Source organism: Daldinia vernicosa (genome assembly GCF_022497035.1).
Source record: "Daldinia vernicosa strain CBS 139.73 unplaced genomic scaffold F5Y00scaffold_1, whole genome shotgun sequence".
Classification (NCBI taxonomy): domain Eukaryota; kingdom Fungi; phylum Ascomycota; class Sordariomycetes; order Xylariales; family Hypoxylaceae; genus Daldinia; species Daldinia vernicosa.
In genome coordinates this window covers 255,963-268,007 of record NW_025953917.1, presented here as the reverse complement: position 1 = coordinate 268,007, position 12,045 = coordinate 255,963, and the positions used below count along the sequence as shown (strand labels likewise).

At 48.6% G+C, this 12,045-nt stretch overlaps 6 protein-coding genes across 6 annotated transcripts; 3 read left to right on the top strand and 3 right to left on the bottom strand.

Annotated features, from left to right (window-relative positions):
• Window positions 1–81: 81 nt before the first annotated feature.
• F5Y00DRAFT_222378 (cell division control protein 54) lies at window positions 82–3,705 on the bottom strand. The gene is made up of 3 exons (XM_048005712.1): window positions 3,155–3,705; window positions 954–3,082; window positions 82–893 (listed from the first exon to the last, which is right to left on the bottom strand). Exons 1-3 carry the CDS (start codon window positions 3,504–3,506, stop codon window positions 312–314), a joined length of 3,063 nt encoding a protein of 1,020 aa, XP_047870058.1. The 5' UTR covers window positions 3,507–3,705; the 3' UTR covers window positions 82–311.
• A 169-nt stretch (window positions 3,706–3,874) lies between these two features.
• Window positions 3,875–4,784, top strand: F5Y00DRAFT_1594 (snare-like protein). Its single transcript, XM_048004673.1, has 4 exons — window positions 3,875–3,954; window positions 4,019–4,141; window positions 4,201–4,447; window positions 4,498–4,784. The coding sequence occupies exons 2-4, from the start codon at window positions 4,027–4,029 to the stop codon at window positions 4,736–4,738; spliced, it is 603 nt and encodes a 200-aa protein (XP_047870057.1). The 5' UTR covers window positions 3,875–3,954; window positions 4,019–4,026; the 3' UTR covers window positions 4,739–4,784.
• On the bottom strand, window positions 4,705–6,507 carry F5Y00DRAFT_1583 (translation factor). Its single transcript, XM_048004654.1, has one exon. It carries the CDS (start codon window positions 6,245–6,247, stop codon window positions 4,886–4,888), a length of 1,362 nt encoding a protein of 453 aa, XP_047870056.1. The 5' UTR covers window positions 6,248–6,507; the 3' UTR covers window positions 4,705–4,885.
• Window positions 6,508–6,662: 155 nt separating this feature from the next.
• F5Y00DRAFT_222374 (COG4-domain-containing protein) lies at window positions 6,663–9,564 on the top strand. The gene is made up of 2 exons (XM_048005711.1): window positions 6,663–8,142; window positions 8,204–9,564. Exons 1-2 carry the CDS (start codon window positions 6,910–6,912, stop codon window positions 9,395–9,397), a joined length of 2,427 nt encoding a protein of 808 aa, XP_047870055.1. The 5' UTR covers window positions 6,663–6,909; the 3' UTR covers window positions 9,398–9,564.
• A 185-nt stretch (window positions 9,565–9,749) lies between these two features.
• F5Y00DRAFT_222373 (Tho complex subunit 7-domain-containing protein) lies at window positions 9,750–11,170 on the top strand. The gene has a single exon (XM_048005710.1). The coding sequence runs from the start codon at window positions 9,921–9,923 to the stop codon at window positions 10,986–10,988; it is 1,068 nt and encodes a 355-aa protein (XP_047870054.1). The 5' UTR covers window positions 9,750–9,920; the 3' UTR covers window positions 10,989–11,170.
• On the bottom strand, window positions 11,171–12,036 carry F5Y00DRAFT_222372 (tubulin binding cofactor A). Its single transcript, XM_048005709.1, has 2 exons — window positions 11,665–12,036; window positions 11,171–11,577 (listed from the first exon to the last, which is right to left on the bottom strand). The coding sequence occupies exons 1-2, from the start codon at window positions 11,842–11,844 to the stop codon at window positions 11,389–11,391; spliced, it is 369 nt and encodes a 122-aa protein (XP_047870053.1). The 5' UTR covers window positions 11,845–12,036; the 3' UTR covers window positions 11,171–11,388.
• Window positions 12,037–12,045: the final 9 nt, after the last annotated feature.

Genomic DNA, 12,045 nt, shown 5'->3' with positions numbered 1-12,045 from the left:
AATCCCTGTTGACAATAATAGATCGGTTATAGTCGGAAAGTTATTTAGTTTATTTAATTAGTCTATTCTTAAACAGTTTAGACCGTGTCCATCGTGCCATGACGTAGGTATTTTTAATATACACCTTCATTAACTCGTTTGCTAGCCCGTCAGTCCGTATCTCATACCCAATTTTCAAAACACTTATTCACCGTTGAAAACACCAGTGGGTATAGGCATATTAATATGCTCAACTATATCAACCCCACTACTAAAATATCAGACTGGGAATATTTATCCCTCTTGAGTCTTAACATCCTCCCCTACCAAGTTCACGCAACACCAGTGACGCGTCTCACGCTCCTCCTCGCACCGTCGCCACTAATCATGATAGATCCCTCCATTTCGAGCGCTCTCATTGTCTCGGCAAAATCCGCAGGTTCAATAGGAACACTCGCCCCTTCGTTTAGACGTCTGCTAACTTCACTCCACCGCACATTCTGCCCACCACTAGTCAACTCATCTAGAAGACGTAGGATGGCTTCCTTCAGCTCGCCCTTGCGTTTTCGCTCTGCAGCACTGGTGCCTTCTGTGAGAAGACTCATATCGATGCGACCCTGAGAATCTGTCGCTGCAGTCTTCAACGCCGACTGAATAAGTCGCTCGGCTTCGAGGACATCAGCTTTTGTCACAGTCGTTGAGAGTCGCATTTTGGCGTGTGCTTCAGCGAGGCGGATCATCGACTCAAGCTGACGCGTTGTAGCAGTAATACGTTTTTCTGCTGCGCGAACATCTTGTCCTAATTTGCGCATATTCACGTACGCATCCACAAGTGCCTGCGAAGCATCTTGCGTTAACGTCGGGTGGACGTGAGTACGGGCGTACGAGATGTAGGACGTTAAGAACTCCACAGGCTAAAGGATTTTGTCAGTATTACACTTTCCAGTAAAGGTTGCATTGTAGTATGAACATACCAATATCTCATTGCTTGAGGGAGCAGATTGTGGAGTATCTTCCAAATACATGGAAAGTAAATGTCGCGCTAATCTACGGTCGGCTGACTCGTTAACACGATCGAGGATCAAGTAAACAAGGTCAAATCGCGATAATAGTGTTGGTGGTAAATCAATATTTTGCGGAACAGGCAGGTCGGGGTTGTATCGAGACCCGATTGGATTGGCCGATGCCAAAATACTCGTCCTAGCATTCAACGTAGTAATGATACCGGCTTTGGCTACTGAAACTGTCTGCTGCTCCATGACTTCATGAAGAACAGAACGTGTAGAATCGGACATCTTGTCAAACTCGTCAATACAACAGACGCCACCATCAGACAAGACCAAAGCACCAGATTCGAGCACGAGTTGCCTAGTCTCAGGGTCACGACTGACGTACGCCGTAAGACCGACCGCAGAAGATCCTTTGCCGCTAGTGTAAACGCCGCGAGGGGCGATCTTGTGGATGTATTTGAGTAGCTGAGACTTTGATGTCGATGGGTCACCGCATAGTAAGACGTTAATATCACCTCGATATTTCGGGCTACCGCCTTTCTCGAATGTTTTGTTTGTTCCTCCAAACATTTGGAGGAGAATGCCCTTCTTTACATCGTCCATTTCGTAGACAGATGGAGCTAGTGACCGGGCGAGAAGTTCATAAATATCCGGACGGGCGGCCGTAGCCTTGATCTTCTCCTCTTCCTCGGGGCTAATGTTCCGGGTCTCTTCGATATTGTTCTCCTCATCGTTAGCTCCATCGTCGAGGATGGATATGTCTATATCCATTTTCTTATTATCGACCTTGGCGACGTGGACGACATCAACAAAGGTCTTGAATATGCTCTTGACAGAGCGCTGGCGCGGGTTAACCCTAACCGGGCTAACACGGTAGATACCTGTGATCTTGATGCGGTCACCAGCCTTACAGAAATCTACCAACTCGTTATAAACACAAACTGACACCGAGTGTGGCGTCTGTCCGGCGGGTACCTCATCGGGCGTTTCTTGTAGCTTGATAACTTGCTTGTCCTCAAACTCGCACCTGTTGTGGATGATCTGCATAGAATTCTTCGAGTTGCATAGATATCGCGGGCATTCGGTAGGCTCTCGAATCTTGCCTCGGTCTAAGCCTACTAGAAGAGAGTGGCTACAGACACTACACCTAAAAAAGGCTTGCTTCATATCCGGGATGACGGGTGTTGTCCGGATTACGAGACCCTTAACACAGATGAGCTTGTCCATATCGGAAGGATTAAGAGCGCGCAAATTGATGACTTCGTCTAATCCATAGGGCCGGGTCATATAGGTTTGATCCATAACCTTCTCTTCCAAGGTAGGACCCTGCGGACGCGGCTGAGACTGCTGGGGTTCCTCACTTCGCTCTGAACTCGGGACTTGCATGTCGGAACTGGGAACACCGCTACGTTGGGTTGCCGATGCCCCATTACTCTGGCTCCTTTGGCGCGCCGTCTCTGCCTGTGCGAGCTCGATCATAAGGTCGTGGACAGACTGGTCCATAAGCGGTACAATTTCCTGAGGATAATGCTGGATTTGGTGCCACATTTTCCTAGTAGGCGGATATAATTTGAAGTCTTGGATGTTGACGTAGAGGATTCGTTGGCCGAGGAGCAGCATGTTTTGAAGCTCCTCCCAATACGGTTTGGAGGTTGATTCGGGATCAGCGTCTGTCTGTTCGGTTGTCATTCCTGAACCCCACATGCGATACTTCTTAGTGAAATTGCGTAAGAAGTCCTTAAATGCAGCATATGTGTCGTCAATAGACACTGTAGTACCCCAGATAGTTGCATTGTCTTGACCGCCCAGAGCATCAGCATCGGAGGTGTTAGGGTTCAAGTTGGAGAATGTTGCCGCATCAGAATGAATTTCTCGAACCACACGCCCGGCATCGTCTAAGATGACGCGGCTGTTGCCTCGAGCGCTACTGCTGAAAATTTCCGAGTTTATATCACCTCTTCGGTTTACCCTGTTGGCACGTGGGGTATCAGAGGAACCGACAAATAAGTTACTACTCTCGCTTCGAAGATCAGATTGCGGGTGCAAACCACGGCCAGGACTCGAGCTCGGTTCGTATCGAATAGGCGATGATTCTGAAGTATCAGTCAGTTAAGGTCTTCGGATTTTTTTGATTTTTTTTTTGACAATTATAAAACTATACTCACCACCCATAAGTGATCTAGCCCTTGGTGTGCGATCGCCGTCACTTTCTCCCATACGGCGTAACGGTGAGCTAGGTGCAGCATCGGGGTTGGGGATGGTGCTCTGGCTATCGGTATTATGTCTTAAAGCGGGAGAGTTTCTGTCGTTCCCATTCGCAGGGGATGACTGGTAAAACAGAGGACTTGAAACCAACTGTGATGGGCGAGCGATATCAAGAGTATTACCATCTTGCGCTCCGTTTTGGGATGGGCCGCCATTGGCAGGACTGCTACGAGCGGCTTGAGAACTTCGTGTATTTCGGCTTGGAGTGCCGGCCTGCGAACTCCGCTGACGACGGCTAGGTGGTGAAGACATTTTGAGTTATATACGATGAGAAGCCGGTACTTGATTATAGAAATTACGGCTTGGTGAGATATGAGATAGTGGGTAGTTGAGAAGATTGAGCCTATACAAATCGCCCTAGGAGAAATCGTAAATTGAAAACGGGGCAACCACGGGAGCGCGTCAAAAAGGGGTGGGACGCGACTTTTCGCGTAAAGTGGAAGTTGTGCAGATAGGTTATGTACTTGGTAACTTTATTTACTGTTACACAACATTAGGTATTCGGCGTTATGCACATTTTAGTGTGTAGGTACGAAGTACATACCTAGGTACCTACTAAGGTCCATATGTGCGACCCCTTGTCGCGGCTCCGCTAAAACAGTTTCTCCATCTCTCCCTCTCCAACATTGGGTCAGCCAAATGCCACATGCGCTGTACCTTAGCGGACATTAGCATCATAAGAAACAATTGGTGATTCTTAAGGGACACCCTCATTATCTACGTTACTACAAGCCTATCATATCCCTATACTAATTAATATTCAGCTCTCAAGATGGCGCCTGGGATGTCCTTGTCCTCGGTGAATGCCATCATCATCCTTAACATCGACGACGGCTCGAGGATATTCGCGAAATACTACAATGCACCCCACCATGCTCCTACAGCTTGTAAGTCTGGCCTATTCTGATTTCGGAAAGTTGTAGTTGCTGATGAGAAGCCGGAGTAGCATCGACCACACATCACCAACCTAGCGGACCGTTTGCGGATGTGAAGTCGCAGAAGACCTTCGAGAAGGGTCTATTAGACAAGACAGCAAAGCAAACCGGCGATATCATCCTCTACGACAACCGGATCGTACTATATAAGATGGAATCCGACGTGATGATGTATGTCGTGGGTGGTGTGGATGAGAACGAGGTCCTCCTATATAATGTCATTTTGGCTCTAAGGGATTCGCTACACCTCCTATTTAAGTATGTTGGCTGGTTAAGATTCTACCAGTACCAAGTTAACCCGAGGGTAGGCAATCGGTTGATAAGCGAACGATAATCGAGAATTACGATCTAGTCTCGCTGGCGATTGACGAGATCGTGGATGACGGTATCATCTTAGAGACCGACCCGACCATCATCGTACAGAGAGTTAGCAAGGCGCCGACGCAGGATGTTAATCTCAGCCGTATCGACCTCAGTGAACAAGGAGTGAACAATTTGGCGCAATTAGGAAAGGCCAAATTGACAGATTGGTTAAGGCAAGGCTTGTAAGAGACAGGTAGTTCTCCAAAGCGTGGGGACTTACGAGATGACCTTCAATGTAGACTCGGGCGTGGCGTTGGTAAAAAGTCGTTATTTGTTCTTAACGGAATGTCATTAAGCTGAGCGGTGTGTCGTGTCTCACCCCCCGGTTATGTTCTACGACCTAATCTGAGAAGCTGCCTTGCGCAACCTGTTCATGACCGCCGCGCCAATATCCTCATCGTCTACTGTACCCTCCACAAATATGAAATCCGCGCCTCGTCTATCCAGTTCTCGTAACGCCGAAAAAAGTCCATGCGCTATGCTTCTGGTATCCGTCCCTATGCTCACATCCATAAGCTTCCCAATTGGAGCTTCAGTCGTGCTATCATAAAGCTCTGCTTCTTGAACGTCGAGTTCAATTGTGAAGTGGTTCTCTTGGCCGTTTTGCGTTTTCACAGTCTCACTTTTGAAGTCGCCGCAGCGCAATCCGGCTGCGGGTTTCCAATGTCGAGTCCGTATAATACCGATCTGCAATCCATCACTTCCATTTCTTGATATTTGCTGGGATTGCCGGCCTTTGATAAAGGTTTCGACGTCCTGAGCCTGTATACCATTATAGCTTACCGCGAAGGATGCCTCGTAAAGAATAACCGTTGCCTTTGGGCTATAGTGTTTATACTTCATGCCTGGCGCTCGCGGCACAGACTTGCCTGTTTCGCTCTGATCCTTATACCCCTTCTGAACCTTCTCCCATCCAGGACAACTCCGCAGTTCGTCTATGCTTACTCCCCCAGGCCTCAGAATTAAGGGAGGGTCACATAGACCATCCACTACGGTGCTCTCAACCCCGACGAAACACGGACCGCCGTCAAGTATAAACTCAATACGACCATCTAAGTCTTCCAATACGTGCTCAGCTGTAGTCGGTGATGGCTTTGTAGAAGCATTTGCTGACGGAGCTGCCAGAGGCGCACCCACTAGTTTGATAAGTGAGAGAGCAAGGGGTGAATTTGGCATTCGAACACCAAAGGTCTTCAATCCGGCCGTCACTTCAGGGGCTAGCTTAGACGGAACTGGGTTGGGGAGCAGCAATGTCAGAGGTCCCGGCCAAAACCGTTCTATAAGAGTTTTGTATATCTCAGGTATCAGGTCATGATTTGTGTTAGTTGTACCATTAGAAGCATTCTCAGGATTCTCAGGAGTTAGAATACTTCGAAGCATTTCTAGATCCGAGATATGAATAATAAGGGGATTGTCCGATGGTCTTTTCTTTGCAGTGTAGATCCCCTTTACTGCTTCGCTTCTTGTGGCATCTGCTCCGAGTCCATAGACAGTCTCAGTTGGAAATGCAACGGGGGTATTTTTAGTTTTCAGATGTTGTGCGGCCTCATTAAGGATTCTGATACTAGGTGACTTGGTTTGAGAAACCTCCCATGATCCCAGTTTTTCCTGATCATTTCCATCCCTGAATTTCCCCAGCTCTGTCTCTGGTATTCTAAGAACCTGTGTGCTCATCCTTGGGAGGTCTTGAGACATTATGCTGTAGGAGTTGAAAATGGCTCGAACAGTTCTAAATTTGCGACTTGAAGTTCTAGACGCCAACTTGCTCAGATATTGAAATGTTTGTTTCTAGTCGAGATATAAAAAAACATTGATTTTTTGGTCCGTAGGAAAACTTGGATAAGCTTAAAGACCTTTCAAAATTGACTTGAAACTCAACCCAGTGAGAAAATGTAAGAAACTTCACTTTAGTGACTCATACTATGTAAAGGCACCAAGATACACAACTAACGACAATGACGATATACGATATGAAGGTGCAGATTTACAGGCGTAAGCTTATCGATTAAATACCTAATCTAGGTGCCTTTATCGGCTAGTTACGAAATAATAGGCCAAACTTTAGGTAGGTATTTTAGTTTCAGAAGCATTAACTACCTCGAGCCTATCCTTTAGCGGTTAAACGTGTAACAACAACTATCGCTAAGCCCTACTAATCAATTAACAATACAATTAGCAACTTAGCGGGACGTACATAGGAAATACAACGTAAAATCGTCACCTATAACCCTTGAACAACGCCCGTTGGTTGGGTCAACTTGATCTCTACCCACATCAACAGAAAGGTGTGTTCAAGGTCCAGCAATTCAGGCTTGAGTATCTTAAGCCGCTATGCACCTCCCGCAACCAGCGTCCCAATGTCCGCCAACAACATCCCCAATGGCAACTTCACCGTGTCAACAACGCAGAAAGCTTCTAATAAGCTAAACAATCCCTCGTCAAGTTCCCCCATTCACGATGCCTCGACTCTTTCCGACGTCCGCGCTGGGCTAGCTGCTCTACATGTGCGCGAGACCAGCATAACTAATCGTCTCAATGCGCTTATATCTTCCCAAGCCGACTTGTCCCGCGAGCTAGGCCGGCTCGATCTACTCCGTGCGAATCTCGGCTCCCAGGTCATCGCGACAAGATCCATAAGCAATGGGATGCTCTCATCGGCTGCCGACACTGCAGGACGACTTTCTAGTCGGGTTAAGGAGCTCGACCTAGAGAAAGACAGAGTGCAGCAAACACTGAAAGTGGTTGAGCAGGTCGCGGAACTCAAAGCATGCGTCCATGGAGTAGTGGGCAGTATGGGCGCCCCCCAAGACTGGGAAGCAGCAGCAGGCTATATATCCCGCGCAAGCAAAGTACCAGAGACTATTATACGCGGTGGCTTTGCGGCTTCCATGGTACCGAGCGTCGAGGTGCCAGATGCGCCTTGGGTGACACTTGAGAATGCAAAGGAAAGCTTATGCGGCCTGTTCCTACGAGAATTCGAGAAGGCAGTCAAAGAAGGCGATGGCGCCAAGATTACGAGATTCTTCAAACTGTTCCCTTTAATAGGGAGAGGAGATGTTGGATTAGACGTATATGGGCGCTACGTGTGCCAGGGGGTTGCCGGGACAGCTAGGGCAACTCTCAAGGCGACACCCGGCGACGCGGGGAAGAGAGATGGGTTCTTTTACGCCAACGCACTTACGAAGCTCTTTGAGCACATCGCCCAGATTGTTGAAAGTCATGGTGGACTCGTAGAGAGGCACTACGGTGAAGGCAAGATGGTCAAAGTCATAGAGAGACTCCAGATGGAGGCTGACGTGCAAGGTGGTATTATTTTGGATTCGTGGGGCGATGAAAGAAGCGTTGATAGGAAACTCACCGACGCAAAAAGTTATCCATTTTCTTTCTTAGTTCAAAGTTTCCTACCTCCGCAAAGGACGCTTACGGGTACTCCGCGTGTAAACTCCCCGGCGGTAGGCGGCGGTACCAACTCGCGGAATAGTGAGGATGAAGGCGTAGACATGAAAGAAGTAGATGCTCTACTTAGCGAGATCTCCATCATGCTTGGCCGATGGTCATTATACTCCAAGTTCCTTGCTAGCAAATGCAGAGTAAGTATTTCTAATCGATGTTTTTTTCCTCCCTTCTGTTCTAATAATTAATTTTAATTAGAACCCCGATACCCCTGAAGATGCGCCTCTATCAATACCTGAGGTCGTCACAAAATCCAATCTCGGTCGAAAGATCTCATCAAAGTTAACATCACCTTATAATTCCTTGGCTTTGTTCTTTTTTAGACGATCTGTTGAAAAGGCGTTCCAACTGGACGAATCGCCTACAGGTCTTTCCCTAAATCTTAACAAACCCATCGATGGAAACGCCCCTTACATCATCTCGGCCGTTGACGATGTTATGTATATCGTCAGCGCAATAATTCAGAAGGCTATGTCAACAGCGCAACGTGATGTGGCCGCCTCAGTAATTCCAGACGTCGGGAGGGTACTAGGATCAGACTTTATTGGAATGGTCCAGCGGAGGATGCGAGATGAATCATATCCCCAGCCAACTGTTCAAGGGGGGCTACCACCTGAAAACAAGATTATTTCTTTCATTGTGCTTATCAACAGTTTGGACGTTGCGAAAGACTATCTAGACCGCATCATTACATCTCAATTAGGCACGTCCCCTGATCAACCCAATGGAGCAGCAGAGTCTAGCCCCCTCGCCGCGTCCTTCCCGTTCGAGCATGATGTTACTTTCGTAACGACAGCACTTAACACGTTACATTCTACATTCGGGCTTAAGACCAGCGAACTGATATCTGATGCATTGAGGGTCTTGTTCTCTGCCGTTATCAAACAAAGATTAAAACCAGTACTAGTTGAAGCCTTCCGCGATGCCGATTATTGGCGTTCTGAAGATGAACTGGCAGAAATCGCGCGCCAAAACGACGAAGACGAAGACGAAGTTATAGATCGTGTTCATCGAAGATTCGAAAATGGGTGGGATACGCTGATGAAACCTATAGCACGAATCATGACCCCGAAAACATTCACGGCGCTCATGGACCTCACAGCGACAGATCTGTCTAAGACACTTGAAAAAAGGGTGTGGAGTTATAGCGGGAAGACCAGCGCGTACGGAGCCATACGAATGGAGCGAGATTTCTCAGGCATCATTAGCACTGTTGCCCGAGGTAACTATTCTGTTAGGGAGCTATTTGCGAGAGTATCACAGATACTCATGGTGGCTAATATGGAAGAAGATGAGTGGGAAGAGCTCAACAACGACGAGGACGAGGACGGCATCCAGTGGGTTCTCAACGAAGACGAAAGGCGAAGAGCTAGAAATTTAGTTAAGGCGTGACGATAGATGATGCTCATACTCTACGGGTTTTTATGACATGTGGCAAGTGTAGGATGCATCAGGTTTGTAAAAACCTACCTATGGTAGAAGACGTATGTAGTAAAGGGGACTCATACTATCCCATTCTCTGCCATTCACTGTGCTTTAAATTCCCCCAAGTATTTTCAGTGCACCTATTGAATGTCAAGATGTTAAGAAAGGTCTATTCGGCATAGAAAGATTTATAACATTATGATACAGCACTTATTACATTAAGCAATTATCACATGCATATTCGTATATCGCAACCTTTCCATTGAGAAGAACACTCTCCACTTATCGATAACTGCAGAATATCGATAAGCCAGTTGCAGTTGCAGCCGCGTTTGACTTCCACACCCCCCCTGCCCCCAAGCTCCGTTATTAATCTTCATTGTTACAATCTCAACACCGAAACCGCTATAACCCCCCAAGCTATCACCTACCTACCCCCTTCACAATCTGCATTAACATTAATACGAATCCTAGCATTATTGTCGAAACCATGGCGACCTCTCATTTCGGCCTCCTAGAGGAACGAGAAGAAAATGAGCTGCACAAGACCCGTCTTCTCAACGTAGAAGAGAAGCCCTTCAAGCGCCTTACCAAACGCCTCATCGCGCCCGGCGCCTTTACGAGTCCCGGGAAGCTTCTCACACCTCCCCCTGATGGCACTAATGATACCGAAGCAAGCTCATCACCGGCAATTGACATTAGCGCGCTGAAGGAAGACATCATACTAGACTTCGAGGCGTTCGACGCGCAGATCCTACGACTGCAACTTCTGGGAACGGCGAACGTGCAGGAGCGCGAGCGGTATGCGGCGGATAGGATTCGCATCCTGGAGACGATGGAGTCGGTGCGGGAGGGCAACGCGCGGCTGAAGGCGCAGCTCGACGAAGCGCGCGCGACACTAGCCCAACGCCGCAAGTTCGACGAATTAGCCGACCGCATCACGAATAACCGCATGCTGCGCCCGCGCGCGGAGCAGGCCGCCAACCTGGCTAAATTGGCCGAGGAGTGCGAGGACTTGCACCGCGAGAGCGAGACGTACGGCGCTACGTGGCGAGACCGCCGCGAGCAGTTCGAGCGGCTGGTCGAGGAGGGCAAGAGGCTGCGTGCTTTGATCCGAGACGAGAAGGAGGAGGTGGAGCGCAGAGAAGGCATGGATTCGGATGCGGAGGATGGGGAGGCTGCTGGTACACCCGGTAAGGGCGGGCTTGTTAGCGGGAACAATACGCCACGTCCTGATAGCGGTGCCGTCTCGGGAGATGCAAGAACCCCGAGACCCGACAGTCCTGGTCCTGGCGCTGGAGGCCCCCCAGGGTTGAAGCCGCGACTCGACGTTAGCGGAAGCTTCTCGCGAGCAGGAAGCCAGGCCCCGAGTCAACGGGCGGGAAGTCAGAATCCGAGAGAAGAGCCGGAAGAGGGCGAGGACGTGGAGATGGGCGAGTCGACGCAGCAGAACCAACAGGCTGATACCCCCCCTATGGCGGAGGATGCAGCGCAGACACCCCAGATTACGGTCGAGGCTCCTGGTGCTGGTAATGGCGATAGTATGGATATATCATGAAGGAGATTACGGAGGGAAGGGAATATACATTTATAGGTGGGCGTGGGCCCAGCAGTCTTGGAGTTGATCTTGGAGGAGTTATCATTCATGATGGTCCATCACACGCATTCGTGTTACAGGAGTGAAGGAAGTATACCCAGCGAGCAAAATGGCACAGTACTAGACTAAGTAATAGAGAGGTGGATGGATGATGGATTATCGATTTTGTACCTACTACTCGGGTAGATGCACCTCTCAAGGACAATAATATAAGACGAGCTTCTATGTATGGCTCTATCTTGGTAGGAATCGTGGTATCACTGTATTATATTAATTCGTCCTTCTTCTTCGTAATCCTACACGCTCGTGTCATAGTCCATAAGTTTGCCTGCCTCCCTCAGACAGCTCTTCTTCTTCTTCTTCACGCAACAACAGGTGGTTCCTCAACCGACTTGCCCAGTTCCAGCGCTTCCTTAGCCTTGTTTAGTTCGTCGGCAGGCGCGTTCTCGCTCTCGGCTGCTGCGATCTGCTCCTCGAGTCGTTGGACGGCCTCTTCGATGCGCTTGTTTAGCGGGGCGAAGACAGCTCGGGTCTCGTCTACGGCTTTTTGCTACACGGTTACAATTTAGTTGTTAGCGCACATCCAATAGCTTTTTGGTATGGTCCAGCTCCCTGGAAGTAAATCAAGCATGCATACCTCCTGCTTTAGGACAAACCCGGCATTGCTATCTGCGTCTTCACCCCCCGCTTTCAGGTCTGCCTCGAGCTTCTTGACGCGCTCCGACTGCTGCGTGAGCTCCTTCCGGTAGTACTTTTCTTCCTTGACGAGCCGCTGTACGGACTGAGTCGCGATGGTGAGGGGTGATGGGGCCGGCATTGTCGTTTGTTTGGGTCGGTCTGTTAGGTGTAAGACTCTATGTATTATGTAGATAGCTTTCTGGTTTGTTTGTTTTTCGAGGTGAAAACTAGTAATCAATGAGAGTATTATTTCTGCTTCTTAAATAGAAATCGTCAAGTAGCTGCCTAGATGTTAGAATTACAGGTGCCTACGAGTTACGTTTGCATATTCTAACTAACG

What these genes read in the sequence shown, in the direction of transcription:
- F5Y00DRAFT_222378 (XM_048005712.1), bottom strand. Translation starts at nt 3,506, where the DNA reads ATGTCTTCACCACCTAGCCGTCGTCAGCGGAGTTCGCAGGCCGGCACT. An exon ending in GGCTAGATCACTTATGGGTG is followed by an intron (nt 3,083 to 3,154) that starts GTGAGTATAGTT and finishes CTGATACTTCAG; the next exon opens with AATCATCGCCTATTCGATAC. An exon ending in CCTCAAGCAATGAGATATTG is followed by an intron (nt 894 to 953) that starts GTATGTTCATAC and finishes AAAATCCTTTAG; the next exon opens with CCTGTGGAGTTCTTAACGTC.
- F5Y00DRAFT_1594 (XM_048004673.1), top strand. Translation starts at nt 4,027, where the DNA reads ATGGCGCCTGGGATGTCCTTGTCCTCGGTGAATGCCATCATCATCCTT. An exon ending in CCACCATGCTCCTACAGCTT is followed by an intron (nt 4,142 to 4,200) that starts GTAAGTCTGGCC and finishes AAGCCGGAGTAG; the next exon opens with CATCGACCACACATCACCAA. An exon ending in TCGCTACACCTCCTATTTAA is followed by an intron (nt 4,448 to 4,497) that starts GTATGTTGGCTG and finishes ACCCGAGGGTAG; the next exon opens with GCAATCGGTTGATAAGCGAA.
- F5Y00DRAFT_1583 (XM_048004654.1), bottom strand. Translation starts at nt 6,247, where the DNA reads ATGTCTCAAGACCTCCCAAGGATGAGCACACAGGTTCTTAGAATACCA.
- F5Y00DRAFT_222374 (XM_048005711.1), top strand. Translation starts at nt 6,910, where the DNA reads ATGTCCGCCAACAACATCCCCAATGGCAACTTCACCGTGTCAACAACG. An exon ending in TCCTTGCTAGCAAATGCAGA is followed by an intron (nt 8,143 to 8,203) that starts GTAAGTATTTCT and finishes AATTTTAATTAG; the next exon opens with AACCCCGATACCCCTGAAGA.
- F5Y00DRAFT_222373 (XM_048005710.1), top strand. Translation starts at nt 9,921, where the DNA reads ATGGCGACCTCTCATTTCGGCCTCCTAGAGGAACGAGAAGAAAATGAG.
- F5Y00DRAFT_222372 (XM_048005709.1), bottom strand. Translation starts at nt 11,844, where the DNA reads ATGCCGGCCCCATCACCCCTCACCATCGCGACTCAGTCCGTACAGCGG. An exon ending in GGTTTGTCCTAAAGCAGGAG is followed by an intron (nt 11,578 to 11,664) that starts GTATGCATGCTT and finishes GTAACCGTGTAG; the next exon opens with CAAAAAGCCGTAGACGAGAC.